This window comes from Pseudopodoces humilis, chromosome 4 (assembly GCF_049639895.1).
Source record: "Pseudopodoces humilis isolate 2021_Gansu_Grassland_sample_001 chromosome 4, ASM4963989v1, whole genome shotgun sequence".
Lineage (NCBI taxonomy): Eukaryota > Metazoa > Chordata > Aves > Passeriformes > Paridae > Pseudopodoces > Pseudopodoces humilis.
Window position 1 is genome coordinate 32,973,407 of NC_142203.1, and position 25,434 is coordinate 32,998,840.

At 41.5% G+C, this 25,434-nt stretch overlaps 2 protein-coding genes across 8 annotated transcripts in view; both read right to left on the bottom strand.

Annotated features, from left to right (window-relative positions):
- The window catches only part of NRG1 (neuregulin 1), a 287,293-nt gene that overhangs the window by 87,818 nt on the left and 174,041 nt on the right, over positions 1–25,434 (bottom strand). For 2 of the 7 annotated variants that reach the window (XM_014259644.2, XM_014259643.2), the window contains exon 1: positions 11,852–12,479. The exons of the other annotated variants lie outside the window; for them this stretch is intronic. In XM_014259644.2, the coding sequence (XP_014115119.2) occupies positions 11,852–12,479 (628 nt within the window). Of the gene's footprint in view, positions 1–11,851; positions 12,480–25,434 lie in introns of those variants that run through there. 7 annotated transcript variants of the gene reach the window in all.
- LOC148184484 (uncharacterized) lies at positions 12,931–13,092 on the bottom strand. The gene has a single exon (XM_088054570.1). The coding sequence runs from the start codon at positions 13,090–13,092 to the stop codon at positions 12,931–12,933; it is 162 nt and encodes a 53-aa protein (XP_087910696.1).

Consider the following 25,434-nt stretch of genomic DNA (forward strand, 5'->3'; position numbering starts at 1 on the left):
CACACTTTATGAATATTCACCCTCCAGGACCTCCGTGAGGATGCAATATAATGCTTTTTAAATAAGCAGAATTTAAAGCGGATTAAGTGTTAGATTTTGAAGGATCGTTCCAAGGTTTCAGATGATCATCCCAACATTTCTTTTATTTTTTACATTTAAGCCATGAGAGGTTGAGCTGCAACTGGAAAAGTAGAGACCACTTCCCATCCTGAATTCAGCACAAGGTAAAACAAAGATCAGTGTAGCTGAACTGCCCACTAGTTTTCAGGGAAAACTAGAGTCAGTGTGCAGATAAGAAGTTGTTTCAAGTAATTGTTGTAATCAAGAAAAAATCTTCACTGACCCAAAGTGACCAGAATTTGCTAAAGCTTTTCTCTTGATGAGACTGGGATATGAAACAATCACCTTAGGGTAGCAAGGTACTGTGGTACAATTGGTGACATTACTGTGGTTGATGTAGGTTAGTTAACCCCCAAAGGAAAAATTTCTGCAGTTTAACATGTTTATCCTTAGAAGAACTGTGGTTAATTTTCAGCTTGGAAAGTCTATTTTCAGCTCAGTCTTGCATGATGCAGATTTCCCTCACAGATCTGAACAATCCAAATTTTGTCTTATGTGACCTGTAATTACACAGAAGTCCTGATCAAGTTGTCTGATTTTTCTCTATTGAGTGATATTTTTAAGGTTTCCTTTGAAGGGGCAGTATTTACGTGACTTAACCAACATTTGCCAATAGTGCTTTTTGAACACTGTATCCGAATTTCTTCTAAGTCATCATTTTTGATTAATTATCACAAAAAATTGCCATTATGTCATCATAATTTGTAAAACAGAGTTATTGTGTAAAAAAATAAAATATTACTTAAATGTAAGTTAACATCAGAAAGTAGTACTGGTATACTCATTTGTTAAAAATCAATGTGTATTAGCAACCTGAAAGTACCAGTAACACCTCTGAGAAGACATTACAGATAATCTGCAAAAGCAAAGCATAGCCACATATTATTCTGCAACTTGGGGAAGCTGCTAGGTGTGTTAGGGACAAGTAAATTTAAACTTCTTTGAATCCTGGCACATTGACATACAATACTCTGTGGATCTCAGTCCCTGTTCAGGAAACATCAGAATATTTTTCTGTTTTCTTTGTCTTCAGCCCCCTCCCCTGCCAGCTTCTGCCCAGCTAAGTGGCTTTTGTGAACTGGTACTTCCTCTGATTCACAGCTAGCAAATCTGCTTCCTGGGCTTGTAGCAGTTATCTGAATACACTTACAGAACACATCTTTTTAATCCTTCCTCCAAATTTGGAGAAGGAAAATCTGCACACATTAAGCAATCTACTTAGCAACAATTAGGAAAATTACAGGGTTGCTTGAAAAGCTACTTATATGAGAGGCATCTATTAATCTCTACAGTACGGCAAATTCAAATGCTCAGAGATAGCAAACAACAGAAAGCTTGCTAGCCATGTTCTTAAACATTCACATGTTGAAATCCCATTTTGATGGCTTTACTGGCCAGATGCTATTTTATAAACCAAAAGGAGAATTTTAAGGTGCCTTTCTGTTTTTGTTAACTAATTTTGAATCAAAGGTTCTAATGCATTCATTGGCCTTTTCATCCAGAAACACAGCCTTTCTTTGCTCACAAAGAGAATGCATTCACACTTGTATGTCCCAAAAATTATGTAGCTGGAGGTATTTGCAAGATTGTTAATGATGACATTCAAAATCTGTTAACATTATACTAAATCAACACCTCAAAAAGAAGGATAAACTGACTAACCTCCATGAGGCAAAGGCTGGGCTGCACTGAGGGGTTTTGAACAAAGTGATTGGAGGGAATTCAGTAACAGAGAGACACTTTGCAGTGTCTGCAGGACAAGCAGAGCAACTCCAGCCACTGGGGTGGATAGAGAAAGCAGGGTGTGAAGGGCAATTCATTGCATCTCTGCATCAACAAAAAGTATGCACTCAGCATGGCCAGATGACAAGATGATCTGCCCTATGGAGGAGCCCTTAGAAATGCACGATGGACAGAGGGAATGATTGCATTCCTAGTTCAGATCCTCAGCAGGGGGAAAAGCTGCTTTGGGATCTGCTGCAAGTGCCATGCAGACTGTAAACATCTGTGGCACTGGAGAACACATTCTGCCTGCTTTTATCCAGTCAAGAAAATATCAGACCTTTCCTGCTCTCCTTACATATATAAATATATATATAAAAAAGATTATTTTTATAAATAAATATATATAAGATTATATATATATATAATCTTATATGGTGCTTGACAGCTATAATCAATTCTTTGCAGTTCCCTGGTGCTTTCCTGCCTACTTAATTATGTTCTGCTCTTGCAAGTAAGAGCTCGAGCCTCTCCAAGATCCTGTACCAACACAGCAGGAAGCCTTTTGTCTTTCTTTTGATCCCATACTCCTTAATTCCTAAAACTGTAACAAAATACACAGTGAGTAGTTCCCTGATCAACTCAGGCCAAACAGATAAATGATCATTCTTTCATTCCCCTATACTTGTCCCTTTCACTCTGATACACTTAATTTCCCTTGCTAAGGCATTATTTCTGTCACACTGCTAACTGTCCTGCTGAGCACACCCACAGCCCAAGAAAAGCTATTTTGAAATTATAAAAATGTCTTAAAAATCCCAGATATCTTGACATTATTAGCTATTGTGACTTTCTGGGTATCCCCCATTATTCTCATGTCCTGTATATAAAAGATGCTCAGGCATAATGAAACCCTGCCAGGTTAAGTCCATTCAGCATATCCACTGTAGGACAGAAATGCAAAAGAATCCATAGGCAAAGTATCTTTAAACACAGAAGGCAGGAGCAATGCAAGCACCAAATTCTTTCCATTCCACTAATCCATGCAGTAGGACAGTTTCCACTTTTGGAAGGAACAGCTAAATGTTGGAGAAGTTTTAGTAATAAACTCAATGAAGGGCAAAGTTATGGATAATAAATTAAATGAAGGGTAAAGTGATGAAATGGTCCTTGGGCCAACAGTGGGAGAAGTGTCAGTGTGGCATGGAGGATGAAATCTCTGAAAGCATGAGCAGAATTCAAGTATATAAGAGGAACTCTGCACAGTTCAAATCACTGAACTGGCTTCCTGTTCACCCAGGAAGACTTGCTGAAGGCATTGCTTGGAGTAGGACAGAAACAGATGGGGAATGAGGGAGCTGAAACTCCTCCTAAAATGCACACAGCGCTGCCATGGCTGGGCAATATTTGTCTTTTCTTCCCTTGACTGGCCCAAAGGATTATAGTTCCACCCCAGTGAGAAGCAGTATGTAACCCTGGGAGTTAAAGAAGCAGGTTGGTGAGGGTCTTTGCATGTGTGAGTCATTGGTCTTCTACTCTGACTGGACATTATTACTGATTTACTTTTAAAATATTAAAAAGCCACTGATACTACTTTATGCATCTTGAGTACTTCTAAACATGGATCAGGGCAATAAGTAAGTTTTGTTGTCTTTTGCTGGGATTCTGGACTGGTCCACGTCTAAGTACCATCAAAATTATGGCTCTATTTATCTGAAAAATAAGAAAGCGTGACAAGCAATGAAATAATTCAAGGGCTGAAAACAACTTCCTCCATGGGGTGAATTGTACAGTTCAGCCTACCTACCCTATCAAAAAGGCTTATGTAATGCTGAGCTGGTTACAGTGTATATGGACCTTCATGGCACAGAAGAACTTTTTAATCTAGGAGAGAAAGACGTAAATGAATGAGTGGCCACAATACAAACACGTATTTTCCAAGTCAGAGTAGGTGGTTTTATTTAAGAGATGCTAGAAAAAAGGAAAAGGCAGTCAATGTCTTGCTCTCAAGCTTCACACCACAATTGGAAGAAACCTTAGTAGGGATGACACTGTGTCATCTGCATTCCAGCGCTCTGATAGGTCTTACAGGGCTACAGACCTGAGAACCTTTATACCAGTGAAAATTCAGGCCATTTAATTCAAGCTGAAATACTAAATTAATTATCCAGGTTAATTTAATAGAGGGAAAAGCCCAAGTTTATCTTCTCAAGATGCTGTTCCAGTAGCCTTACCCTAGCTTCCACTTACCTCATTAGAAGATTCAAGTAATCTTCTATGAGCTCAGAGATTTTTTTTTTTTTTGCATAAGAGAAAGACTTTTGAATGAGCTTGATACTCCTTTTTTTCTACTTTGATCTGTCTAATCACATGCATTAATTGACTGTTAAAAATTGTAATATTCAAACATCTTTCAGGAATTCCACAGAAATACTGAACTATGTCACAAATCATGCTTAAGATCATAGCTTCATATACTCCCCCCCAGTGCCACGTGACTACCAACCCAGTATTGATTTCCTTTCATCTCAAAAACTGAGACGATATTCATTGCCAAAATAAAAAGCTGTCTGAGTTATGAGAATGCACTGCCAGCAAATTCCAGGATGAACCAGACATACAAAAAAGTGGGGGAGGGGGTAGGGAAAGTATATGTGAAAAAGCTGAATATACTCTTGCAAGAAGATATATGTTGAAATAAGGCTTTTATAGCCAAACAATACACGACCAAATATAATAGATGGGTGCTGCAATACTACTGATATTGTCCAGAACTGAATGGACCTTGCCTCTGGTTAACTTAGGGAAGCCTTGAGTGATGACCAGCCATGTCCCACTGAATTTGTTCCTGCACATTCTTCCTTCAGCTAAAATCTCTTCTTTTGTCTCAGTGACTAAGACTCTACTGTGGATGGGGGAAAAAGATGAGACAGGTCAGGGTGTAAATAAGCAGAGCTCACATTACCTCAAAAGAATGCATTTCTCCCTTGCTGCTCCCTAACTTCCAAACAATGGTCGTGCTCCAGCTCCTGAGTTTCATGCATACCTCCTACTGTGTCTGGTACTTCACAAAATGTTTTAAAGTGAAAGATCAAGATGTGATTCACAGTGCTCACTCTCCAGGAAACTGGTCTCCTTTCAAAGTAAACTGTAAAGATAGCCAGTGTGCCTAATATAAAACAGTCCACAAAAGACAGGGCCTGCTCCTCTCTGTGGTCTGCCTGGGGAATGAGAGGGCAGAAGCCTTTGTTAGAAGATACTCTAAACCTACCTATCCATCTCCAAACTACACACCATGATTCAGTCCTTGATTTTATGTGGCTTGAACGTGCCCTGAAACACAAAGACTCCTGTTGTTGCTTAGCTTAGTACTGTTTCAGTAACCCAGCTTTCAGTCCAAACAGATCTGAATCCCTCAAAGAAAACAATTCTCTTCCCTTAGTCAGAGAAAGTATGTTCTCCTAATTCCGGCCCTAGGTGAAACAGGCATTATCTTTTGAAAATTCTTTTACCACCTGCCATGGCATTTTTCAGGTCTGTCTCTCCTTTCCTGAAAGAGAGACAGCACAATCTCTGCCCAGGTACTGTCTGCAGCAGATTGGCATCACATGTGCTCTCCCTGAACCAGCTGCCTCATTGCATTGCTATTGATTCTGAGTTGGATTTCTGCAGCAAATCTATTGCACTTCCATTAGCAAGACTGCAAATGATGAAAATGCTCATTTATATCATCCCAGCTCTGCACCACAATTAACCTGCTACTTAGCCTCCAGCAAGCCAAACTGTGCTTTCTCATCTGGTGCAGAGAAAGTTCCCCAAGGTTTCTCTGTAACCAGAAGTTAGGCACAGCATATCTGAGGTAGGCTGCTGTGTGCTTTATTTGCAGTGCATTAACAGGAAATCAAACAGTACAATTAGTGCAAAAAATACAACAGATAGGGAATGAGGATAATTTTAGTCCTCTGCAGTGGAAATCCAAACCTTTAATTTTGTAATTACATCAATTATTAATCAGTTTTGCTTAGAAACTTTTGATGCAGAACAGTCACAGATGTCATTTTTAAATAAAGAAATAATGGCCATATACTTTGTATATCTATGCTATTCTCTATACTCACATATGCATCTGTATATAGATGAGGAGGGAGAACATTCAAATGGCTCCATGTAGCACAAATACATTACTTACTCTCAGGGAAGTTTACAAAGCAAAATGAAGCTTTAGAAAAGAAATACGAGTGCAGACCACTGTTTTGTACTGAGAAATTCAGACTGTTATTAAGAAAAAACACTCCAGGAAATACTGCTTTTTCTCCACCATGTTCTGTGTATGATGAATAGTGCATGAAAGGAAAACCACACCCATAAGGAAAATTTGAAAGCCATGAATTTGGGGTGCTTGTCCAAGAGAAGGAAACACAGGACCAATCCTTACAGTTTGCTGCATATTAAATAGAAGAACTGTTTTCATGCAATCAATGAAAGCTAAAAAGGGGAATGGTAGAGATACTGAAAGAAACAAAACAACAAATTTGTCTGAGCAAACTGTGCTTGCTGAGGACATTTTAAAGACAGTGTGAACTAACCAGACTGGGGAGGAAAGTCTCAGTTATCGCTTTAGAAGGCTTAATGGACATGAACTTCCTAAAAATTGCTGCATCTTATGCATCTCACCCCATCAGTCCCCCTGAGTGCTCCTGTCACAAGGATATACCTCTAGGAGCCGTCGTGACCTTTGGAACAGCAGAGCAATACAGACTGGCTGCCTCAGTACAGTGGCACTTGCTTTATTGCTGCTTGTTAATGGAGGCCCAGTTGTGTCTCCTGGGCCTACTGAGATCAGCATCCTTTACTACACTCCTGATTTAGGCTCAAAACTTGTCTGGTATCTTAACCGAGGTTATTTGTAGCTTCCCTATGACAAGATGTTGTTAATTCACAGGACACATAAAAGGAAAGTCATGGCTTTCAAAATGACTCCTCATATTGAGTAGTAGATATTTAACTTAGAAACTGAATTGCAAGGGTAGTCTCCCTGTAGACTCCCGTGGAAAGAGAGTGACTCCTGTTAGAGTCACTCTGGGAATCGCCTGGGGAAAGTCTCTCCCTTAATGCTGGATATGCAGCTGAAGGCTAACTAGCTTCCTAATGCAGGCACTTAAGTCAGGTATCTGAAGCTAATCAGATCCAGTACTGTGACAGAAATGGACCAGCATGAGCTTTAAGTTGCTCTCCTCTTGCATCTTCAAGTTTTGGGGAAAATCATTCTCTCCTGTGGCACTGCCCTGTAGAGCAACAGTGAGCACAGAAAAGGCTGAAGTAGAGCCTGTACTGTATTATCTCCTTTCCCCTCCCCTAAGTACAGTCCCCTGCAGCTCTCTGAGACATCCCTGACCTTGACATGCTCAGAAGCTGCCAAGCATGGACTCAACCCTATGGTGTTGTGGTAGGGATTTGAAACACATGGGTATTTCAACACACATATTTCTGCATGGGTCAGAATTAGACTCTTTCAAGAATAAGAACAAAAATTGCATGAAGATGCTATGAACAAACCCTCTGTCCTTAAATTGAAGTTAGAGGGCTGCAGCACCTTTAAGTGGACGGAGAGGCTCCCTCTAGACTGCCATCAAGCTTAAATATAGACCTTCCCAAATCATTGTAAACAGGTGAAACAACATCAAATGCAGAGCTGAGAAAGAATGAGTGGAAGTGAAAGAGGTGGGGAAAAAAATGTAAGGAATATTTATGGTATGATATAAGGTACAATACAATTTGTATGCAATTTTCCCCATCTATATCTCTAAAAAGACGTAAGAAATTTAGGCATTGTGCCTCAACACAAGACTGGTCTCGCTCCTTTTATTACACCATGCCTTTATCAATACAGAAATATTCCTTTACTTTTGACTTACTTTTTGTATTTTAATATTATTTTTCTCTTGCTGAAAGAGAAAGGAAAAGTGAATGCTTTAAAGCATTGCCATAATTAGGGAACTTGTTACTCTTGGAGTAGAGCTTGTCAAAGTAGGAGGGGAACTGAGACCATTTCCAAGGTAGACAGCCACTACCAGGCCTCAGAAGCAATTTTAAACTTTTTTCCACTGAGGATGAGGAAACAGCATCCTCTGCTAACACTGAGCCAGCGCACCTGAAATGGAAGCAGAAATCAGAAACCGGCGAGGGGAGTTGTCCCAGTCAGAGGTGGCTGACAGTAATGTAGAACCCTTTTTCCACTTGGCCACATTTTCTAGGTGAGGGCCAGCACAAGTGAGATGAAAAGGAGTTCTGCTTGCCTCCCAAGGGACAGGCACAGGTCCATTGCTGTAGGGAGATGAAGACACACCTGTTGATCATCTGCTGGCCACCAGCATGGCATGTGTGCAGCTGGCCCCTCAGCGAATGGTACCTGAGCTGGCCAGGGAAGCCAAAAGTGAAATGGATGCAGAGGCTGTGTGGATGTGCCACGGGGCACGTGCATCCTCCAGCCCCTGCTCTCTGATGGGCCTTTAGCTCTGCTCCACACCATAAAAAACATGTTGTGGTCTGTCTCCTGCCCCGTCTCTTGTGTGCCCAGTGGCACTTCACAAAGTCATCAGAGTTGTGGTCCCAAAGCCAAGGCCTGCTTGGGCTGGCCTGCCAAGCCCTGCAGCACTCTGAACCAAAGCACAGGAGTGCTGCACTGCTTTGGCAGAGCTGCCACGCCAGAAAGGCAAGCTCCACATGGGCCTTTCTGGGTGTTTTGTGGAGAAATCTTCTTAAGTGGAAAGAGGAGGCTGTAGGAAGACCTTTAAAGAGGGGTATGGTTGGTTTGCTGATATATAAAAGCTATTATTACAGAAACACAGATTTTGCAGTACTACAGAGCTGAATCTCTAACCAGCCTGGATAAAGGGTGAAATTGTATTTAAAGATGATAGTGATAGAAGAAGTGAAATTTAGCTCCTGAACTGAGTTAGCATTATTACAATCTGCATGTCTTCTCAGAGGGAGTGAGATTGTAGGTTAGGATGTATTATTATATCCTGCTTGTAATAATATCCTCTCTGGTGTAATTATGCTAAGATTGACAAGCTCCCTAAATATGGGAAAGCTTTAAAACATTCACCTTTCCTTCCTCTTTCAGCAAAGGAAAAGTTATATTAAAATACAAAAGGTAAGCTAAACAGAAAGAAATATTTCTGTATAAAAGGCATAGATATAGATTCTGATAAAGGGCAGAGAATAACAAAAGGAGCAAGACCAGTCTTGAATCTAATACACCAGACACAATTATCAGGATTGTCTCTCTTCTGCTTTCTCTTCCAGGCTCCAGGAGAAAGAAGAATCAATTAGCCCTCTGCAGACTATCACCTTGAAGGATATAGCTTTAAGGGGGAATATGCTGAGTAAGACAGAAAAGAGAAGAGAAAAGGATTTGGAAACTCATGGAAGGGATAGGTTCAGAAACAGTACATCAAGCACAGAATATGAAATGTGAAATTTTTCTTTATTATTTAATTCTATTTTTATTTCTATATTTTATTTCTGCACTGGAAAAAAAATTTCAGCACACAAAGGACTTTCCGGGGACATGTTACCTCACTCTGCCTGAAAAGTAAAAAAGGACATTGAAAGGCAAAAGAAGGGACAATCCAATTTGCAGATGCTACTTTTCAAGCCATGTCACTGAGAATTTTATAGCAGTCAAAGGCATTAAAAAAAAAAAAAGTTAGCACTGATGCAATCTGTCAACCACTCCAACAAATCTTGCTCTACATAAAACACAATGATGTGTTTGAAATGCAGCTGTTTCAAAAACCCCAAGACAGTGCTTTAAGAGCTGTCCAAAAAAGTTCTTTTCATGCCTCTTGGAATTCTTAGGCAGACCTTCTGCAGTGTATTTTTCAGCTAGATTTTCTTATTGTTCTTTGCAGAGAATCAGAGACGCTTGCCATAGTCAGAATTATGTGCCACAGTTAGAATAAATTCTGTCTACACAGCATTCTCCCCCAGAGCAAACCAAACTTGATCTATCAGTTCTCCCTCTCCTTTCAGTCTGTATCTATGAAAGTCTACAATGCTTTTAAACACGTTTATCTTTAAAAAAATAAGGTAAAAATAAACAAAAAACCCCAAACCCAAAAACTCCTACACACACAAAACCCCCAAATCAAAATTAAAAAAAACCCTGTCAACTCAACCACCTAACTTCTGGACCACCATTCATTTCCCAGATGTGAGCAGATCTGAATGCAGACAATGGCTTTTTGTCAGTGACAGCTCCAAAGAATCTTTTCTTTGACCCTCTGCCTCTTCCTTTACTTCAGAGATGAAGTTAGCAAGCATGTTACTGATAAAGTTTTGCCACATATGTGGAAATTCAAGAGGGATTCTTGAGGCAATTATGACTGAATAGCAGTCTCTGGTCATTTTATGAAGCAAAATGTGTTAAAAAGTCATATAATTAATGTCATAATATTTGCACTAAAAAAAAGATTTTATGCATCAGCAAGATTTAAAAGAAAAGCTCACTTAGTATAGTTCTATTTTAATTGCAAAGGTGGTTAATTCAAGTAATACCACAGACAAAGCCCCCTGTCATTTAATGGTACAGCAGTATTTCTCTATAGACTGTTTCCATCTGACAAATTACTTTTAATCTGAAGGATGGCTGTCACCCACTATCTAAGCAAAAAGCAGCAGGGTTTCTACAGGAACAGAACTTTCTTTCATTGATTCTGGAGCTGCTGTTCAAGATTGACTCTCAGCTGAAAGGACCTCCTCTGAAATCACTGTAGTTATGCTCATTTTCACTGGCAAGGTGTTTGGCCTAAAATGTGAGATCTAATCCAAAAACTGCATATCTATCTATACTAAGTCCAGCCCCAGTGCAGCTAAAAGTAGAAGTGAACTACTGGTGACTTCAGAGCTCCAGGGTGAGGTCCAGTGTGTGCCATCTTCAATGTGGCCAACCCGCAGTATTATAGGGAAGGCATGATGGAGAATAAATGACATGGGGTTCTGCGAGGAAATTTGTGAGAAATGCAATTTTTCACTCCGATCACTGCAGCTTTCCACAGGAAACCTGAGCCCTGTGCTCTCAGCAGAAGAGTGCTGCCTTCTCTTTTACTAGAGTTATACAGCTTTACACAGCTCAGGAATTGCTGGCTTGATCTGCTTTGAATTTGATAGGTTAAAATCATGAATGTCAAAGAAATGACACTTCAGCAATGCATTTTTTGATACTTTATGATAACTACTGAGAAAATAATGCAGATACCTTTTTTTGTTTGTTTTCATGATAAGCAAAGACTAATTTGACTCTTTCTACATCGGCAAGAATGCTTTCCTGAAATGCCCCACAAAAGGCAGTAAAGCAATACATGAGAAACAAGTTAAACAAAGAACAGCTCCTAGAGATGGGGAAAGACACAGAGAAATGTATGCTTTGCTCTTATGAGAAAGGTAAAGATCATAAGCTAGATGCTAAGTTAATAGTTCCCAGTTTCTAACTTCTTCAAACCTGCTGTCACTTTTTCTCACTGTTCTGAGAGTTTAATGAGGATTATAGGGATATTTGCCAGCCACAGACTTCAGGAAGGATGTACCAGAAGTGCTCTGCAGGCAAGGCAAAGAACACACATGGAAGATCCAACAAGGAGACAAAGCCAATTTATAAGGAAAATAGACCATGTGGTATAGCTATCAGATAAATCCTTGAAGCAAATCACATACTTCCCTACAAGTGGATGCAGAGAAAACAGTGGTACTAGCCCTTTACACACATCCCAGATAAAGTCCTGCATACAGAACTTAGTTCTGAGGACTCCAGATGCAGTTCTCAGAAGGCAAACCATACTATACCTGTCTTAGCACGCTTAAGCTTTGCAAGTCAATCACATGCCTTCCTTGTAGATAGTCCCAGAACAGTTGAGTGCCTTTTTTTCTCTCTTTTTTTTTTTTTTCTTTTCTTTTCTTTTTTTTTGTGGAAGGGGAAAAACCAAAGAAACACATAGCTTTTACTTACAAAATTTTGGAGCAGTTTGGAGATTGGTTTCTGTTGCTTGTGCCTGAGACGCTGTGGTAGGCTCCAGGGCGGGTGGTGACAGCGAAGGCGCGGCAGAGGACAACAACCCAACATCTAGGATGCGGTTATATAGAGAAGGCTGGAGGAACGGTTTGGAGGGTACGAGTGAGCTGTCACTGTGCACTGTCACTTCAGCCTTGCTCTTGGGGCTAGGTATGAGGAAGGGTGAGGCATACACCTCCGAAGGCACCCAGGCAGACAGAGCTGTAGGATCCACAGCACTCTTTGGGTCTTGTCCTATCCTCCCAGGGTCAAGGTGGGTAGGAGAGTCATACTCAAAAATCTTGTCCACAAAGACCCACTTGAGGCCAGCAATGCAGAGGCAAAGGCTAAGCAGGCAAGCCAAGATAGGGGCGATGCAGATCTTTTCAGAGTTGAGGCAGCCCTTCAGTCGCTCTGCCTCCAGGCACACACAGCAGGTTGCGGCAAGGCCTGCTATCCCCTGGACCCTCCTGTCCTCTCTTTGGGTCCCCGGCATGTTCTCCTCATCCGGGAGCCCGTTGAGGGACACATCAGGGCTCAGCTGTGCTGAGGGGCTGGGGAAAGTGTCGGCAGCTACTTCAGACATGTTTAAGCATCAGCTCTCAAACAGCTCACCTCCAAAAGGCCTTAACTCTATCACAGTCCATTACTGTGAGACACAGACAAAAAGAGACGGTAGTAATAGTCACAGTGCTCTGCAAAAGTCACAGAGTGGGAGTCAATAAAAGGTCGAAGCTCAAGAACATCATCCAAACTGGGAGAGGAGGAATGCACAGGAAAAATTAGATCCCCCCAGTCCCTGTGTGCCCCCAAGCCCTCTGTCACTGTCTCTGCTTCTCTGAAGTGAGAATAGCTTTGCAATTACTGAGCTCCTGTTTGCTAGCCACTTTTATAATTCCTTAAACGCCTCTCAAGCAGTTCCAGCTCTTCTGCAGGGGGAAGAAACATTCCCCCAAAAGCAAGCACAACAAAACAAAACAGGGGGAAGGAGGGTGATGAGATAAGGAAAACCACGAACACTGAACAAACTAACCGGATTAAGTAAACCAGTAGCCCAGAGCGAAAGGCAAGACTCTCACCTTGAGCATCTGAGGCTGGTATCTGCTTAGACGAGGAAAACAATTGTCATGCAGTAGAAGGAGCAAAAGCAAAATCTCTAACAACAGCGGCAGCGGCAGAAGTGACAGTAGCAGCAGCATCCTGTCGTGTTACAGCGGCGGCTGAAAGAGGCTGAATCATTACAGAGCAGCAGGTGCTCGCTGTCTGAGCATCACTGCAAACAATATCATTACAGAGAGGTTTGAAAGCAAGAGCGATGCCAAGACGGTGGTAACTCCCTTTATCTCCCCTCCCTCTTTGTCCTCCTTGAGCGCTCATTCACTTTCCTCCGTTCCCCCCCGCCCCGCTTCCCCAGCCCCCTCGCAGCCTGTTTCCCTGATGTACAGACTCGCTCCTTCCTCCCCTACCCCACCCCCCGCACTCTGCAGGGCTGCTCTGAGTGAAATCAGTACACCCAGCAACGCAGGACTGTCAGTGACTTCCTATTTTATCCAATTAGGAGGAATAAAGGCCATCAAATCAAAGGGAGGGAGCGGACCGGAGTTGCGCACCCACCCACTCCCTCTCTCCAGGCAAAGCGTGGCCAGAGGCGGCGGCGGCCATCGATGGCAAAGTCCTCCGGCAAGGACCGGGTGTCAGTGGGAGCTCTGGGTTGGACTGGGCTCGCTTAGTCTGATATTCGATCTCTCCCGGGGGGAAGACCTCTTTCCAGAACAGTTTCTCCCTGCCTGACACCTAGAGACAGCTTTTCTTTCCAAGCTTCCAAGTAAGTTTTGTTTCCTGGGAATAAGGCTGGAATGCATCTTAGATCAAGCAGAGGAAATAAAAAACCCCAATTCATTCCCACCTCTGATAAATTTTCATTCAAGTTATTGAAACAGATCAAGTTATTAAAAATGCTTTTTTAAAAATTCCATTTTCCAACCTCATTTCCAAACCCTTTTCCAATACCAAAACCCACCAGACTTCACACTAAAGTCAATTCCTGAATGCACTTTTCAAGAGCTCACATGTTGCTAGAATATATTCTCACACACCTTAGACTAAAAAAATAAAATAAAATATAAACAATTTCATTATTTATTATTAGTATTAATTAAAGGCTTACACTTTGTTTTAAATTTGGCTGCCATTTTTCACCTTTACTAGTACATAGCACTACCATTTCCACCAGAACAGTAATAATACAGGAATCAATCAACAGTCCGGTTAACATAATGAAAGCAAGACTAGATCTATTCCCAGTCTCTTGTCTCTCACGGAAAAGTACACCTGTGTAACAATAAAGATGAAAGATAAAGAAAGGCAAGGGGCTTATAACACAATTTCCAGTTCCTTGAACTTAATGAAAACATTTGCTTTGAAGTTTTGCTGGTGAGACTCCACCTTTCTTCTTAGTATAAATGGCTGCAGGATGCATAAGGAAACAAAGAATCAAGTGCTACAAATTGCTCTGCACTAATTTTTGATGGTGTCTTATTTAGGCACATGAAAGGTAAATTTCTTTGTAGTTATGTATTTCTGGTAGTGTCAAAAGAGGCATCTGGCTCTATCCATGCTCTCACTGCCTCCAACTCCACTCCCATCTCACCCCTCCCTTCCATGGGAACATTAGTAAAATTTGCATGAAAAAGATTTATCAAATCTCAATGAATCCCACAGTGTTTTTACAGACTGTCATCTCAAGGACTAAGTGATGGATGTCTGATCACAAAGCTTCCTCTGAGGTTGTAGTAGCCAGCTGAAGTAATCACAATACTACTACAGTCAAGTGCTTGGAGCGTTTACCTTAAAGCAAAGCCAGTGATAACACTCTCTGAAAGAATGTAAAAAGATAAATCATCTTGCAATCTAGCCTACATTACCACTGAAGTGTCTGGTCCTTAGGTTAATGACGTGATCAGCAACCTCAGGCAGAATGAACAGCTTGCACTGCATATTTACATACATGGCTTCTCTTATTACAAAGCACATGTTCTCTTTTACTGGTAATATCCTGCATCAGCACAGCCTCTCTGGAGTATCTCAAAACCTATTTCAAACAGTAGTAACAACACAACCTCTGCAGAAAGTGTAACAAAACAGCAGCATTGCTGTGACAGGTGTGGTGGTCTGTGGCTACAAGTATGCATGGTTTCTAGAGAAAGGATGTACCTTTTTTTTGATTAACTGATAAATCTGGGAAAACTAAACATACTTTTGCACACCCAAGTTGTTCCTCAGGTGTGAAGCTACAGCATCACTCTTCAAAGTGGAGTGCAAATTGAGAACCAGCTGGGAGTATTCTATTCATTGCACAGATTAAATACTACAGCATCTGAGCACTTAAATGACTTTCCTTCTTTATCCATGTCTGATTTTTCAACCTTCCTATTTCAAGTTAGAGAATTTTCCCTGCTGACACTTCTCTGAGCCTGTGTTTAATCCACAGTCGTGTTCACATCTTTCCTTCACTGGTCTTCCTGGCAAACTGCCTGTATTCAATCTCCAGTAATCTTCGTGACCCTCCATCCTATCTACACTCATCTGCTCTCCTTTAGAACATGTTCCTGCTTTGCTCACATCTTCCTGGTGCGGTGCTGAACGTGGAGATCTTGCACATTCCTTACAAGGGCTGCCACGAAGTTAAACCGAACACTCAAACCCCTGCATGGGGGACACATTCAGGGGTTCCTCTGCATGTGGGGACATCGCCCTCTTTCTCAGCCTGTTGCCGCAGGGGCCGCCAGCTCGCACGGACCGGGAATGGGCTCTTCCAGACGGCTCCTGCCCCAGCCCAGCTGGCTAAACCGAGGCTGGACAGCATCTCTCCGTGCCTTTTTCTCCTCCACCGTCAGGCCCAGCCCGCCCGCAGCAGCTCCTCCCGGCAGGCAGGCAGGCAGGCAGGCAGAGCCGCACACCCCCGCCGGCTCCGCGGCCGCAGCGTGCCCGTGGTCCCTGGCTCCCGGCCAGGCTGCAGTGCCCTCCTCCGCTGCGGGTCCCTTCCCCCGCCGCACCTCCAGCCCTGGCGCGCAGCCTGCCTGCCTCAGCATCACGCAGCCGGCTCTGCCCAGACCTCCTCCTCCTCCTGCCGCCCTCCGCAGGGAAGCCTGCAGAGCTGCTCCAGCCCCACAGCTCCGCGGGGGCTGGGGGGCCTGAGGCGAGAGGAGCGGAGCGGCAGCCGGGACGCTGCCCCCGCCTTCGGGGTGCCTGCCTGGCGGCTCCCGCTATTCCCCGCCAAGGAGGGCGAAAGGAGGTGCTGAATCATCGGCCAGCCAGCTTCCCTGGCCCCGCTCCACAGGTGGCCCTAGCCAGGGCCAGAACACAGCCTGCCTGCCATGCCGCAATCCTACACCTCGCGGGCCGGTTCCTCCCGGGACCTTTTGGATCAAAATGAAACCCCGTGCTCGCTACCGCGCCGGGGTGGGTACGTGAGCACATTACTTTCTGAGTCTGCTCTCGAGGCTGCAGTAAAAGCTGATTGATGATGGTCTCTCATTTTCGGTCTGAAGATAAAAGTATTAACTGAAGGTAAAGTTTGCTGTCTTTGGGGGTCCTTTGTGTTCCCCTTGCCCCCAAAGCAATGCATAAAAGCTTCATCCTGCAGCTGCAGGCTTGAGCTTTTTACATTTCTGTAGCGACATGCTAGCAGTGGCATGCTGCGCTTAAACATGGACTCTGCCCCGGCTGAAGGAGTGGCTGGGAATTGGCTACCTAGAAAGGAGGCTCTGGAAGAAATCATGTGGGAGCATGACCTTGCAGGTAACAAAGTTTTACAGGGGTAGCCCATTGGTGGTAAATACAGCAGGATAAGGAAGGAAATGACTTTCCTGTTTGCAATAAGGTTAGCTTCTTGTGCAAAGATTTATTCCTGATTCCCACGTAGCTTGGGTCTCTTTGGCTTACAGGAAAATGAAGTTTGAGTCTACACTAATGAAATTAATCTAGACTGAGATTTGACTCCTGCCAAATAACAGGTTGAAACTAAGAGCCTTAGAAAACTGTAATTTTATTTCACGGAGTGTTTTTGCAAAGAATCAAGTGGGGTTTTTTTTTGCAAAGTTTCATTCCCAAAAGGCTCAAGGAGATAAAAATACCAGTTTTATAGGTGCTAAAAAGGAGGTGGACTTCATATTAAGAAAATTCAGAGCACCATTTTCTCTGGCCAGTCACAAAGATGTGAACAGATGTGTGATTACAACCAACATCATCCTGCAAACTAGAGCACAAGTACCATTTAACTCAGCTGACCCTTCAGTTATACCATGTTAAGACCCAAACCTGCTGAAAATTCTGGAAAATAGGCTTGGTGAGTCATTCTCCTGGAAGCCATTGGATTTCAACTATCTACCTCCTTTAGTCCACAAAAAGATTCCTTAAGAATTATCTACTGTCTTGAAACTGCTGGGACATTAGGAAATTAAAATACCTCTTCACAAGTGGTTATTCATGGCTCTCCTGTATGACAGCTAAAGAAAGAATACTCAGAGGACCATACATCAATGCAGGACAAGTGATCTGCACCACCTTCCCAAGATGACCACTTTCCTTTAAGAACTTGCCCATTCTTCAGTAGGAAGCAACCAGGAACTTGCAGCACCAACTGCTCCATCATGAGTTTGATTGCGCCCCTTTTTTTACCATACATTGAGGAATTTAAAGCATTGTAACCAAGAATCTAAGAAGAAAAAAAAAGTGCATGTTCATTAAGAGATTGATGAGGAAGATAAAAGGATCACTTTTTATTGATTGCACTTTCTTCAAATTAAATAAGTGCACTATATAAAGATGGAGGAGTGACCCAAAGCAAGTGATCAGGTCCAATGGGCGACATCACTGCCAGCAGTCACGGTGTGAGAAGAGTGGGCCATCACACGTGGTACAAAATCATTTATTCATCCTTTCAGTGTTTCGCCAATCTCCCTTCCATAATCCATCTCCCTTGGACTGATGCCAGCATTCTTTGAGTCCTTCCAAAAGGCCTTACTAGGAACCTCATTTCTCAGCTCAAATGTCACAAGGAGAAAAGATCATTTTGCTTCTGTGCTGGTCCTGTCACTGGAACTCCAAATGTTAAAGTGACACAAAGCTGTCACTTGCACACATACATCCTAATTTTCACCTGACGTAAAACAAACATAACATAGATGATAGTGCTGTTTTTACACTCTGCCCATTTCCATCACCTTCTTCCCTTTATTTGTTTTAAACCCTCTGCCCATTTTCAGCCATACGTGAATGAGGAGATGAAACATCAAGCCTCTAAGAAAAGGCAAGAAAAGATGAAATAATAAAAAGAAGCACATATTCAGGCATAGACATGAGGCAAAATATGTCAATGTCAGCAGAATCATTAGTAGGCTTAATTTGGTTAGTATAAAGGATTGCTGTGGGAAGACCCCTTACTCTCAGGCAACACAGAAGATGGAGACATGAAGAAGATGTTCTAACCTTTTGTGTACCCTCAAGCCAAACCAGCTATATTGGTGTGTCAGAAGCAGGTCTTCACACTAGTATGTTTCTTGGAAATGTCTGAAGAACAGTATACAAAGAGCAGTGATTCTGAAAACATCTGTGAGAGCTCACGTTGCCTCTGTAGCAGTATTTTCTGTATTGACATCACATGTATACATTTACACCAAGCACTTACACTCTCTAAGTCCAATAGCCGTGTCTTGCAGAAACAGTAATTTGAAAAAAACAATACAACTACAATGGCTGTTCTAAGAAAAGTATATACTTTAAATAGCTACAGCCAGTAATTGAAACTGAAAACTGCCATAAAATGGGCTGTTATTTCAGGGGAACTGAAACAGTTGTTCTGAGTCTTTTCATCTTCAAGTGAAATGTAAGACACTGAGTTTCTTTCATCCTATTCTAAAGCAGAGCTAGTGGCACTACAGGAGACACAGAAATAGGACATCAAACCATGAATGCCACAGTTTTTAATCAATGGCACTGACTCATTTCCCCAGCCTCTGCTAAGTTGCAAAACTGAGATGGTCGCTACCACTGTTCAGGCTAATGATAATTATCTTGACCAGGAACATTTAAGAGGTGCAAAGACAAGTAATGCACTCTGCTAGGCTCTTCTCCCTGAGGGCAGAAGCAGAGTGAGAAAGTCCATATGCAATTAAGATTTTTTAAAATTCGTTTATTTGGGGGTTGTTTTTTCTCTCAGGTCTTACACCCCCTTCATTCTGTCACTGGAGTCTCCAGCAAACCTGCTGGGGCCACTGCGATTATTTGTTTTCACACTGTGGCAATGACAGCAGTGCATTCCAGCTTTTGAACCACTTTACTCAGACAGAAAAAAATCCTCATGGGTATTTGTAGGACAGTGGCAATACTGCTACTTTGCACAGGCTCTGCTATGCAGGATTTTGTGCTGTCTGCCTTTGTATTCACAGTGCTCCGACTGCTGGCAGAGTCACTGGACAATGATAATTTGAGTCAACCCTGAATCAAGGGATTATCCCTCCTCATTGACACCCAGTTAATAAAATACTTAAACGTGCATGGAGTTAAACAAGTGGTGAAATGCCTTCCTGATTAGAGATGGGCCACATCATATATCTAAGTGCCTTTTTGAATCAGAGCCTAATTCAGGAACTGAGAAGGCATTTTTGGAGCACAGTGCAGTGGTTTCATGATAAACAGTTTGGGCAGCAGTATCATCCTTTTCCTTGTCCCTCCTTTCTTTCAGCTCCTTCTGTTCCATCACTTGCAGTAATGCAGTAACACTGTTCAGCCCTAATTCCCATACTGGTCCTGTAAATATCTATATATTTATGTATCTATAGCTATATCAATATCTATATCTGTATCTATATCTATATATCTAGGCTGGAAGAAAGAGAATAGGATCATGCTCCAGAGGCCTGAAGTCCCTTGATCTCATCTTCTCACAAAAGACTTTGCACAGCCAATCTATGACCCAAAGCTCTTCCTGAGTCTGGGCTTAATTTAATAATCTGGGCAGAGGCCCTTAGCAGATCCCAACAGGATACACATCACTCTGAAATCTCGATGCTACTTACTGCACCTTTGGGTTTGGTTTTTTTTTTTTTTTGTATAAATAGAATTATCTCTGTACCTGCAAGTATTCTCAACACCTGCAGTTTAAATCTTAAGGCACCATACTTTACTTCACTTCTTAATATTCTAACCACACGTGGAGTTTTTCATTGAATAACTTTTTACAACATATGTATTTAATAGCTTTTCTACTAGAAAAGTAAAAAGAAAGAAGTCAAAGGCATGGAGCCAGCCTACTGCATGGAGGAATTTCTGTATCATTAGATGAACATGTATTAATGATATTTGTGGCTTGGACTTTTAAAGTACATCTTACAGTACAGTTATACTTTAAGAATTTAGAAATTTCAGAATTATGCTTGCAGAAAATATTATGATTTTACCTCAAGAGCTGGTTTGCTTAGCAACTTTCTATAGATACCTCTAAATAATGAAATGAATCCACCTTATCTTAAATTGAAATATTAATTCAATTACACATGTTAGGTTCAGTTCTGGTCATGTCTACATGTTGCCTGATTATGCACAAGTTAGCAGAATTGAGATGTCCACTGTTATAAACAGTGATAAGCAGCGATAACAGATAAGCAACACAATATTTTTAAGTGCAAAAACTCAGCAATAACAAAAGCAACAGCTTTCATCATGCCTCAGAATCTTAGTACCTAGTACCATTTAATATTTAATGTTTAATATTCTTTCTTAGTGCATTCAGAAGGCCATAGAAGGCATTAATCACTCCTTTGCATTGGCTGGAAAACTGTCAGTTACCAGCAAATTAAGAGGAATTCAAATAAGAATGACAAAGGAGATTTTATGTTTAGCAATGAGTTTTGAGTAGTCTAATCAAATATGCTTTTATTACATAGCTGTGTTTTAAATGCAAAGCCTATCACGTCACATTTTTATCACTTCTGCATCCAGGCTCTTTTTTTGTGCTCTGTATGGTCTAGCAGAAAAGCAAAACTCTAATTTTCCAGAAATCAATTGATTTAAGGTAGTTAACTTTTCTTACACACAGGACTTCAATGTTTGTGCATCAGGCTGGGTCTTGTTAAGAGCAAGAGAGGAAAATGGCAAAGAAGAAACTCTGAAAACTTAAAGAAATGTTAATTTGCCTGATGCAGTTCAAGGCTACAGAGCAGACTCTGTGCTGCTCCAGACACTGAGCAGACCCTTACGGATTTATTACAGCTTGTTCGTATTTAACACATGGACATACAACAGCACTGGGCAATATGGGCTACTGGATGATACAAATCCTGTAATGCAGCTTTGGAAACATCCCCTTCTGCAAGACATTGGACAACCTAGAAATGAAGCATCAGAGGCAGTTGATAGAGCTGATATATGTATATGTATGTATCAGAATGAGCTTATAACTATAATTTCATTTAAAGGATTCATTATTCCTGCAGCATTTCCTGCATTCACACTGCAGGTCATGTCCACTGGGGTTGCATTATGTGTGCCTGTGTTTCACTGCAGAGGCTGCAGAATGGTAGTGAGACTACAAAAACAGGATGGAGAGGACAGCCTGTCTTTTTCCTTCTTCTTGAGGGTGTCTGAGGTATAAATGAATTTACTCTGAAAGATTATTTTAGTGGGTGGTCCAGAGAGGCAGGGCTAAGGTCACCCTGTATTCTGTGTTTGCAGCCAAACTCTACCAAATTAGCATCCAGAGAGAAAGACAAATAAAATAGAGCTGTCCTCATGTACACCACTGTAGGTGTACACTATGCCTGTGGTAGAAATGGTGGCTGTGGAGAAGGGAAGCCTACAGTGCTGCAAGAAAAAGGGAAAGGAAAAAGGGACTTTGTGTCTTTTGCCTGTATGCACACAGATGAGATGAACAGCTTCCCTAAATCCCTTTCTGATTAGGGCTACAGTTTGAAGTCAGACCTTATAAAACTCTCCCATTCCTTCAGAAATTTGCTTCTGCAAAGGTCAAATATCCTGCCAGTGTGAGCAAGATTTCAGCCTGCTCAGCTATGGCAATACTGAGGATCTAATACATGCTTTCACTTGAGAGATGTTTTGCTCTTGCTTAAACTCTGCATACTGCTTAACTGTTGCTTAACTCCAATTAAATTAAAAGCTGCCAAAGGGCAGAAAAACCTCTCAGTGTTTCTAATTTCACACTATATCCTTTGTCCTTCCTTCAGGTTTTCCAGCAAAAGAACGACATTTTAACAACTTTGCACAATCTAGAGGAGAAAACAAGGATGCGACCAAAATAGATTCCATTCTAAAGGCACCAGCTCCACAGGGCAAAGACCAGGCTCCCAAGGATGGGCCAGGCTGACATCCATTCATGGGCAAAACACTTCTACTTATTCCAGAAGCCTTCAGTTCAGTTAAGGAAGAAAAAGGCAGGGGGTCTTGAATTTTGAACTCCTTTTGCTCTGAAGAGTAGAGATCATGCTCCTGCTCCACTCATCAATTTGAAATGATTCTCTGGAGGCCTTGTTACTAACATTTGAAAGATAGGTGAAGTTTGGTATATTGCATTCCTTTCCTTCGTCAGGCATCAGTTCATGGTTTTGTCAGGAAAGCAGCCCTCTGCAGCTGCATAGAGTTCAGTCCTTGAGATTGCCTTGAAGAATACAATAAGACTAAAATTTAACCAAGTGAACTGAAAAAAAAAAAAAAGATAACATTTTGGCCCACATTGCTGAGTATGTGCTAGTAACACTACACAGTGCAGGTGTGAGCAGACAATACACTTCCCTTTCTAAACTAGCCTGCTTAAGAAGTGCTAGTATTACCCTAACAGTGACTATTAGGCTTAGACGTGGGCTAATTAAAAACCTATGCACCTGGGGTCTCATCAACATTAATAATTACTTGTATATATTTCCACCACCTTCTACCCCCCACCTCCCATCTTCTTTCCTCCTCTAACAAAAAAAAAAGTAAATTCAACAAACAAATAAAAAAAAAACCAACAAAACAAAAGTAATCTCTGTGCATGTATGTAATTACAGGAAACATTATGCATTATTAATGTGGCTGCAGCAGACAGAAAGTTCAGGTTTACTGCTTACCAGTGTAGAGGTAAGTTGTAGCTACTGGCAACAGTCAGCTTACCCATGCATTGGATAATGAGACAGTTTCCATGAGTTCCAACTGAAAAAGCTAAATAATACCAGCTATTTGGAAAAGCACAGAAGCTGGAAGGAATGATGCATCTGAATCTACCATCGAGCTGAGCAACAATGGACAACATGTAAGAATTATTCCAGGAACAATCAAGTTGCAACAATAAAGTTGTGTATTTTCTTTGATCCATGAGTGTGATTATGTTCAAAACCAATTAGACAAGCTGGAAGTCTCCAGAGGCCAGGCAGAGAGGAAACAGATACAGATAGTACCCCATGAGAAGAAGCACCCTAAATAAAGACCTTTACCATGCCTTTTTCCTACCAAAACAAGAGTGTTCACAGTGAGCTGGTAAAAGTATGCATATACATCCTGTGATTTCAAGGAATATCAGACAGGTCAGGCCGGAAGTGCTCATTTCCTGTCACACTAAACAGTGACCTATGATTACAAACACGTATCTGTCAAACTGGTACATTAATGTTGAATAATGCCTTTCAGATTCAATTTTCTGTTACTCTCTACAACATATTATGCTGCACAGAATATGGATACAGAGCCAGAACTCCTGAAATGAAGGTTTAGAACAGCAGAAACATACTGCATGACTTGAACAAGTAATAAAGTTACAGATTAGATACACGTATTAGAGTCACAGACACTAATTCAGACCTACTTCCCCAGCAGAATGCCTTTGTGCAGTTTCAACCTGAGTCACAATTTCTTTTTTCCCTTCCTCAAGGGGTTCCTTTCTTCATACAAAATTTGTAACTGCTCTTGATAAAGTGCCTAAAATGTAGAAAGTGTAAAAATCAGCAAGGAGCTGTCCTAAAGCTGAAGAGCCATAAGCTTCTCCCACAAACTGCTGATGTATCTTACAAAGTTCAGAGATCTGCCAAAAAACCTCAAGTAGACTCCCTTCCCAGTAGATCAGAGGGGAGGACCCGGTCTGCATTCAGAGCCAAAGGGCTGGCTAGCATCAAATATGGCACACATGCAATGTGTGCTATTTGTTATCCCAGATCACTTGCAAGTTACTGAACAAGCACTGCAAAGGATTGTGATGACACCTACCATTTGGGCTGTGGTCCCTCACTTCATCCTACTATCTGTCAGAACCTCCCTAGTGGCTTCTTGCCAAATGTTTACTCTTCCCGCAATGGGAACAGCTGGGCATAATGGAGATTGGGGTAAAAAACCACTGCAGTCTTGCCTTTGTAGAAGACTTCCTCTGGATGGAATGGCAGCATAGTTACCTATGACCTTTTCAGCTACCCATGGCCATTGACTATTTCTGTACTGAAGACAGGCTTTTTAATACCACAGTGGGGAACAGTGCTTAGATGACAGAGAAATCCTTTGGTAATTATTTGGGCTAATCGTATTAGGAAAGAAAGGCTTTCAATTGCTAAAGTAACAAAAAAAACCTTCCAGAGAAGGAGCCCACCACTTCAGATTAAATCAACATTCCCTCCAGTCCAGGATAGCCTGATTATTATTATACATAAGAAAAGCTGTGTTAACTGAAATGAAAAAATATTTAACATTTTAAGCAGTTTATTTGAAATTTTTGAAAGGCATTTGAAATACCTACAAGTTCAAAAGGCTGCTTCCCTGCATGTATTTTATTTGCACTTTACTAGTCCATAGTTGTATATTTTGCAAGTAAGAGTAAGACTTTTACAGAATGGCATAATTTTATAAGGATTTTGCTTAGGCTCCAAATTTATGCTACAAGAGAGCATACAATTTATGTTCTCAAAATTTTCAGATATTTTAATGCTGTGGTAGCATGACAGTGGTAGAATTAACTCTTTCATGTGCTCATAAGGAATTCAGCTAGAGTGTTTAAAATGACAGTAACTTGATTTATTGAGCAATAAGAATAATTATTCTTCTATGGCCACCAGCCAAACAAGCAATCTTTTAATAAGGCATGTGCAGTCACTGCATTTCCTTTATGAGGGAGGAAAAAAAAAATAGGAAGCCAGTTAAAAAAAAAAAAAAAATGTACTCAGGCACTTAAAATGGACATAACCTGGTAAACAGTCAGATCCGACCTCGTGGCCTTGGGCATCTTCATTTGCCTTCTCACACCTGCATCTCTATGTGTCTCTCCTCCATTCCTTACCCTACAGGGTTCTGGATGAATCAGGATCCTGCTCAGATCCTTTTTGTCATCATAGACTTCACCAAAGGTGTTAATAGAAGCTTTTGATTTTATTATAAAATAACCTATCATGGCTACTCTTTTCTCTCCCTTGGGAGTCTTCTTTCTTTCCTGAGAGCATACTTTCAACACTGGTATTATAGGCTGTTTTAGGAAGAACTTCCATGTTCCTTTTGCTGAAGGAAGTCTCCGA

Coding starts and splice junctions, on each gene's coding strand:
- LOC148184484 (XM_088054570.1), bottom strand. CDS start 13,092: ATGCTGCTGCTACTGTCACTTCTGCCGCTGCCGCTGTTGTTAGAGATT.